At 41.1% G+C, this 8,344-nt stretch overlaps 1 protein-coding gene across 1 annotated transcript; it reads right to left on the bottom strand.

The window, feature by feature from the left end:
* Positions 1 to 581: 581 nt before the first annotated feature.
* LOC139540973 (follistatin-related protein 3-like) lies at positions 582 to 7,450 on the bottom strand. The gene is made up of 5 exons (XM_071345070.1): positions 7,237 to 7,450; positions 5,482 to 5,667; positions 2,601 to 2,816; positions 2,241 to 2,468; positions 582 to 2,077 (listed from the first exon to the last, which is right to left on the bottom strand). The coding sequence occupies exons 1-5, from the start codon at positions 7,310 to 7,312 to the stop codon at positions 2,025 to 2,027; spliced, it is 759 nt and encodes a 252-aa protein (XP_071201171.1). The 5' UTR covers positions 7,313 to 7,450; the 3' UTR covers positions 582 to 2,024.
* Positions 7,451 to 8,344: the final 894 nt, after the last annotated feature.

Here is an 8,344-nt window from a genome sequence, read left to right as displayed (position 1 = left end):
CCTCTGGTCTCCTCTCCTCTGAGGCCTGTCAGTGGGCTGTCAGGCGCCAGGGCCATTGCACGCACAGAGGCTGCAGCATTGTAAAAGCCGTCCATCACTCTAGCCCACCTGCTGCTCTTCTGTCAGGGTAGTTAACGTGGACAGTTCACCACAGTTCATAATCATGAACGCGACCTCCTTTTGGCAGTAAGTGATAGATGCTGTGCATATAAGCTTGTCGCGCAGCCACATGAGGCTTGCAATGACTGCCATTGATACATTTCTTTACTATTGTGTGTATTTTTAGACTGACAAAAGGCATATAAACATTACATATAGAATGGCAATTACTGTGCATGCAGTGTCTGTACTGTAAGTGATATGTTGTATGATAGATAGTTAATAACAGAGGGTAGGACAAAGCCTGTCTGGAATTATACACTAAACCAGAGAGACCATAGCCTGAGTACCATTTTCTTTAGCTAACATTCCACTCCTTGTCATTGCCAATGAGACAATTCTGACTTGTGTAACAGGTGTTACTCATTTGTGCTGAATTTAATGCCGGTTGAAGTCGCACCAGAAATTAAAGAGGCATCATGACAAATACTATAGTTTATGTTGAGAGTACAAAAATACAAAAATAAGAAGATACATTTATCATTTAAATTTCACAGTAGGTACACTGGTACGTGGAACATGAAATGGAGTTGTATTTACAATAAACTACTTTTAATTATTCAACAACAGTATGTATTTATTTATTTTTTATCATAAAATTAATTAAGTCATCTAGATAAATGGGAAGCACTATTCATTCACATTACAATAACCAATAGCTATTTGCAAATAGCTATCTGCCCATTTGGTTCAAATGGTTGACAGTATTTCAACATTGAACAGATATATTCAGCTGCATAGTCTGGGGATCCGGTGAGTTAACTTGAGGTCATTTGGCATTCCCAGACAAATTTGATTCTGTTTTCAATTTGATAAGGCTAACAACATTTGTCAGATTTTTCAGTTCCACTGTTATGGTGTATTCAACAACCCGAATGGCATTATATTGAACTCGTATGACCTACAAACATATGAAATAAACAAAGCCAAGACTTCAACAGTGGAAGTATTGTAAAGGCTTGGTGTCGAACAAACAGCCTAATAAAACTGCTGCAGACAGAACTAAACTTTTAATTTCAGTAATCAGCAGGTGGCTCAGAGTTTTGATTGGGCTCCAGCGTAAACAGTATCATACTCTGTGCAGGCAGAGCAAGAGGAGACATGCTGTATACTTTGTTTTGGCTGAGTCTTCCCTCACCTTCAAACAAAGACTGAAACATACTTGACATACATGACTTCACATGGTTGACATATACTAAATGTGGTATCCAGTAACCAAACAAATTGAGGTTGCTTGCCATGTTGCTTTTAGGGGACTAATGCACTTAATTTAGGGATATGAAAAACACAAAAATAAAAACAACTCTCTGAAATAAAAGAATGTCAGTGACCATTGAAATACATGTACATCTAAAAACAAAATACAATATATACATTTTTTTGTAAAAGCTGACCTATGGATATATGGATTTGTATACAGAGTAAAAACATAAATATAACAGATTTGATACCTTCTCCAATAAATAGTAGTGGTATTTATTTACAATATACACATATCTTCCTCTACTCAAAGTCGACTAGATATTTATTTTTTAAGATATATGCCTTTCATCTGTTTCCACAGTTTTACGAGCAAATCATCCCATTTAACATACATTGCATGCATCAACAAATACAGTATTGGTTTCCGTTTGGAATAAAAATGGTTTCTTCCAGCAGGTTCTCCCACATCAAATGTATCGTCATTCTATGTACAGGTGGTAGATATGGAGGGGATAGGTGATTGTAAAAAAGATGTCAACATCAATCAGAGCTTGGGGAGTGAACAGCGGGACAACACTGGTTCACCTATCGAAGGTGATCTCTTGGAAATCTTCTTACCAGGTGGACTGTAGTACCAGGTGGACCACATCAGAACTGTCCCCCTAGAGTGAATTCTCCTCACTGCCCTCCAAATCCAGAGTGTTCCTCGGAACACCTGAGAGAGAGACCCCAAGAGAAAAAGATCAAGCACAGCCAACACATGCCAAATCAATGCAAAGTACGAAATATCTAAAGTCACTAGAAAATGTATTTAGGTTGTTTATTCATTTCTATACTTAGGCTGTGTTGACAGATCAGGAAAGGTGAAGGGGACTTACTAGAGCAGTTGCCATAGTGACGCACTCCTATGGAGCGCCCCAGGAAGCAGGTGGCTCTGCGGAGGTGGCAGGCGCTGGGGTAGGTGATGTTGTCATTGCCACAGATAGGCACCTCGGACTTCAGCGGTATTGGGCAGGGGGTCATGCGGCACATGACACAGTGGGCACTGTTAGTCTGGTCCGTCACACAGGTGTGGGTACCCGGGCACACCACGTTGGAGCACGACTCTGGACAGAACAAGGACACATATTTGTATCCGATATTGTGTGTAATATTGCTTCAGTAGCACAATGAGTACTTGAAATAACCAAACTGCTGACATATGCAAGATAACTTGTTCGAAGCACAGGTGTCCTCACTTTTGCATTCTCCCTGGTACATGACCTCCAGATCAGGGTGGCCCTTACAGCGGGCCATCAGCAGAGCACACTCATCACGGTAGGACTTCCCATCGCTCCCACACACAGCATGCTTTATGGAGATGTGAGTGCAGTCAGGAGAACACACACACTGAGGACGTCCAACCATCATCTTACACACCTTCCCTGGGCCGCATTTCACACCATCACAGGTCTCTGCCCAACATAGAGTAGAAAGTCAGTATTATTGTCAAAGCGTTAACTTACATTCAATGTTCTGTCATCAAGTGATCCAGATCATCTGACGCTCAAGATTCATTCTCCACAGAACAGAATAAAATGGATGAAAAATGTTGTCTTCACTGCAGCATGATTCATCCAGCAAAACATTTGCAATAAACACATATTTTGTTTATGGTCATGCTCGAGGATGTCTAGTCTGTAGGAATGTGTCTGAGGTTGTGCCTGTTTCCATGACAGTGGAATGGATCCCTGCAATGGGCTAAGTCTCATAGATGGATGGAGGGGTGTTCGAGCAGACCGAGCCAGTTCAAAGGCCTGTCACTGGGTTTTACAGGCTGATAGATGTGGCAGGAGGAAACGCAGGCTAAACAGACACTAGTAGACTGTCCAAGGCCCAGCCAGGTCAATAGGAAGTCTCCAGGTACTGTAACCCTAAAACAACACAGATACCATCGTCACTTTTCAACAGGCTTCTCGGGACCCGTTTGATCCTGATACAGAGTGATGTTCGGCCCAGATCCCTGAGATCCTGTAAAAAAGCCGGACTTTATTTCCTTTCTCTGCGAGCACTTGCTTTAATATCCTGTTATTCTCCATCTCCAAAGAGGCCAACTCTGCTACCTCTGGGTTTCTCACACAAGTATTAGATTTGTCCCCCTCCCTTTCAGGGATCCAAGCAGTTCCCTTTTTCTGTTATGTTTTGGTCCGGCTTTACTGGCAGCCGGTTATGATTTTATACATTTTCACAAATCAATGCAGATTGAAAGATAGGCCAGTCATGGAGTTCTAGTCAACACCCAGGAATGTTTTGAACCACTGGAAATCAGTAGCCCCAAGAGGACCAACTGTGGAGGTTCAGTCTGAGTCTGACAGGGAGTGCTACAGTATGATAATAGAACAGCACTTCCCCACAGTATCACATGTACATTGATGCTGTAGTTTTGTTCTTTCAGTTGGACTAATGATCCAAATAGTGCTCCACATTATGAGGAACAGACGTCTGGGCATGTGGCAGACATTTCTCCTGTGGTAAACAGGAATGTGGTTTTTTTTCTCTGAGGGGAGGCAACCAGGCCTGTGTCCCAGCCAGCATTGGGAAATAATTCATGCAGAGTGAATTAGAGGAGGGAGGAGGAGGAAGGTTATTTCCCATTTATTCCATTTTTTCAATGTCATTCATTTGCACTGCAACTTTGAGGAGATATATTAGTGAACAATTCCATTGTGGTAGACCAGCCTCTCGATAGAGAGATACAAATGCAGCTAAATGATTGAATTTTGTAGCTTGTCTTTTATAACTTGTCTGCTTCTCATTCTGGATCACTTGAGTTCATTCATTTACATTTACATTTAAGTCATTTAGCAGACGCTCTTATCCAGAGCGACTTACAAATTGGAAAGTTCATACATATTCATCCTGGTCCCCCCGTGGGGAATGAACCCACAACCCTGGCGTTGCAAGCGCCATGCTCTACCAACTGAGCCACACGGGACCACATTCACTTATCATTGAAGCATCATGTTATTAATGAGAACATTTCATTGTTTCCTTATGCTGACATGTCATTCTAATGCTGCTGTTGATTTGGCTCATACCGTTTTGGTAATAAACAGCATGCTGGAATAGCCTTAATCTTGGATTAAAAAACATGATCCATCATACACTAGTTGGCAGGGATGCTACTGCATTTTGAATCTACGATTCAATTGGTATTTGGTAGCTGCTCAAGGCTTCAGCCTTGCTGACACTAATCATCCTCACATGGTTTAAAATAATCCTCTCTACCCTGGCCAGAGATCACATGCACATGTTCAGGTGCCTTAGTTTCTAAAGACAGGAATAAATATCCTTGAGTGAACCTGAATACCTGGCCAAGGCTTCCAATAGTGGAAGCGACTCAAAACAGCTGGACAGAGTTAGATGGAACGCCTGGCCCAGATCCACAGCTAAGTTTTCAAAAAACTTAGAAGAGACCTCTGGAAATCAACTTAGCTTGGAAATTCCATATGGATCAAAGTTATCCCAAGAAGAAGACAGGTGGTCTGGTTATGGCCAAATGAGCTGCCATTTGGAGCTATACTCAAATGTGGCCCCTAAACTTCTTTGCTTTTTGTTGCTATGTATTAAATGTGATCTATCTCTTATTCATCCAAATAGGCTCCAACACATCTAAATGAAATGTGGCAGTATGAAAAATGTTTTGAGAGGAACACAAAGGTAAGGAGGTTTTGGTGCTACATGTGAGCAGCTGTTTCTCATTTCAGATCGGCCACTGCTTCTCAGTGACTACATTTTCCCACAATGACAAATGAAGACCTGCACCCAATCTTGCATTTCGCCACTTCTTTGTCAGAGGCTGACAACAAGGGGGGACCATATGAAGAAGCTTAAACCAAACCTAACTTGTCTGAAGTACCTTTAGGACACTTCCTGGGATGGTGGCTTGCAATAAAATGATAAAGCGTCAAGGATTGTGATAGTAGGGAATCATAATCAAAATAAATCAGCATCTACTTTTAAGTCAAATAGTTTGAGAAAAAGCAAAACACCCTCATTGATGATAGGGTTGACTAATGTTGTCATTTTGACACAGTTGGTTCACAGCAGGTCATTGTGGGAACTGTAGTGTGCTGTTACCTTTGCAGAGTTTGCAGGACACGATTCCCAGGAAGCCCAGCAGGCTGACCTCGTTGATGGGCAGACTGGTGTTGGACCAGGCCGTGTCTAGACGGCCCCCGGCGCAGCATTCCTCCCTGCTGACCCCACGCATCAGCACCATGTCACAGCGCTGCTCCTGGCTCTGCTGCAGCCAGCACATCCCCGCTGAACACACCACAACAAACACAATAACACGTCTAGTTGGATTTTTTTTTACATACTTGACATACATGACTTCACATGATTGACATACTTAAAGTAGGCATACTTAAGCAATAAGGCCTGAGGAGGTGTGGTATATGGCCAATATACCATGGCTAAGGGCCGTTTTTCTGCACAACGCAACGTGGAGTGTCTGGATACAGTCCTTAGCCGTTGTATATTGGCCATCACAAACCCCAGGTCTACCAAGTGGTGCAGTGGTCTAAGGCACTGCATCGCAGTGCTAGCTGTACCACTAGAGATTCTGGGTTTGAGTCCAGGCTCTGTCGCAGCCGGCCATGACCGGGAGACCCATGGGGCGGTGCACAATTGGCCCAGGGTAGTCCGGGTTAGGGGAGGGTTTGGCCGCCAGGGATGTCCTTGTCCCATCGCACACTAGTGACTCCTGTGAGCAGTACACGCTGACACGGTCGCCAGGTACACGGTGTTTCCTCCGACACATTGGTGCGGCTGGCTTCCGGGTTAAGTGAGCATTGTGTCAAGAACCAGTGCGGCTTGGTTGGGTTGTGTTTCGGAGGATGCACGGCTCTCGACATTCGCCTCTCCCAATTCTGTACGGGAGTTGCAGCAATGAGACAAGACTGTAACTACCAACTGGATACCATGAAATTGGGGAGAAAAATGGGTGAAAGTAACAAACCCCCAAAATTTAAATATATATTTATCACAAACCCCAGAGGTGCCTTATTGCTATTATAAACTGGTTACCAACGTAATTAGAGCCTTAAAAATACATGTTTTGTCATACCCGTGGTATACGGTCTGATATACCACGGCTGTCAGCCAATCAACATTCAGTGCTCGAATCACCCAGTTTATAATTGAATGTATACAATGGCCTCCTGGAAATACAAATAGCCCACTTAGGTTGACTTCAGAGCCAGAACCCACTTGTACAATATTCAGGACTCAGTCTACTCTACATCAAAGTGGGCTGAATGGACCAGACCAGTCATAGCCAGACCTGGCTGACCTCTCTCTCCACACACAATACACTTTACCAGCATTTAATCCACCAATTCAGACAGGAGAATAGAGACCTGCTGTTGCACTGTCATATAGTTTTGTTTATAGGTTTTAGAACTCATCACTTACACATCTCTCATATTGTTTAAAAAATAATATATAAAATATACTAAAGTAGCCAAAATGAGACATTAAAATTACTTTGGAATCCAGAAATATGCAGTTCTGTATACTAATTCCAACCAGTGATGAAGTAGCTAACTGTATGTAATACATACATTATTACTAAGCTGTACTAACACCATGTGCACCTGCACTCTGTAAATATAGAATTCTCAGTATCAAACGAGTAAAAATATGGCTTTAGTTGGTTTATTTTCATTATACTTTTTTTTACTATCAATTTTGAATGATACAAAACTTTGAATAACGTTTAAACATAAACAAATAAAGTTAGACTATTATTTTTTTAGCAAAACTTTTATAATTAATCATAATGTATAAAACATAATTTATTAGAAAATACATTTGAAAAGCTTTACTCACCATTTACATGGTAACTTCCAAAGATTTGACACAAAGCAACAAGTGTCACACCGAAAAGAGCAGTCAAAAAGCCCATGGTGACAAGAAAATCTAAAGTTCTAAAATAAAAGTTGTGGCAAAACTTGCAAAAAAATGTGTTTGTCCTTTTGCAAATGGTTTCAAATATTTTGAACTTGCCAATGGAGAAGTTTTCAGAGTTCTCTCTCTTAAGTGAATGAATGTGTAAGTGATGGTGTTCCCCTCTTTATAAATATTTAGGCCTAACCCACTGAGTTATGCTGCTGGGATAGGCAATGGTCTCAGCCAGTTAAAATGCTGGAACGGACAGTGTTCTACGTGAGACGTCCCCTCACCAGAGTGCAACAGATGTAACTGCACCATGCATCTTCTGATAATGTTATTGTGATTGTAAAGTAGGCATACCACATTTCGAATTGATGTTGCATCATTTTAAATTATTATATGGAAATAAGTACTACATAATTTTTCACATAAATATTTCAAATAATGTAGAACCACTTTAGCACTTTTCAGCTTTCAATTGTGTTACATAGAGATAATTTGCTCTGTGGACAATGTTAGCTATAATCAATAAGAACAATATCACAATTCTGTCTTTAAAAAAATGGTATATACCGATAACAGGATATACAGTTCCTTCGGAAAGTATTCAGACCCCTTGACTTTTCCCAATTTTTTTTTACGTTACAGCCTTATTCTAAAATTGATTAAATAAATAAAATAAAAATCTTTAGCAATCTACACACAATACCCCACAATGACAAAGCGAAAACAGGTTTTTAGAATTGTTTGCAAATTTATTACAAATAAAAAACAGAAATATCTTATTAACATAAGTATTCAGACCCTTTGCTATGAGACTTGAAATTGAGCTTAGGTGCATCCTGTTTCCATTGATCATCCTTGAGATGTTTCTACAACTTCATTGGAGTCCACCTGTGGTAAATTAAATTGATTGGACATGGTTTGGAAAGGCACACACCTGTCTATATAAGGTCCCACAGTTGACAGTGCATGTCAGAGTAAAAACCAAGCCATGAGGTTGAAGGAATTGTCTGTAGAGCTCCAAGACAGGATTGTGTCGAGG

This window comes from Salvelinus alpinus, chromosome 16 (assembly GCF_045679555.1).
Source record: "Salvelinus alpinus chromosome 16, SLU_Salpinus.1, whole genome shotgun sequence".
NCBI classification, from domain to species: Eukaryota; Metazoa; Chordata; class Actinopteri; order Salmoniformes; family Salmonidae; genus Salvelinus; species Salvelinus alpinus.
Note: the sequence above shows the minus strand (reverse complement) of the source record. Positions and strands in the feature narration are given on the sequence as shown.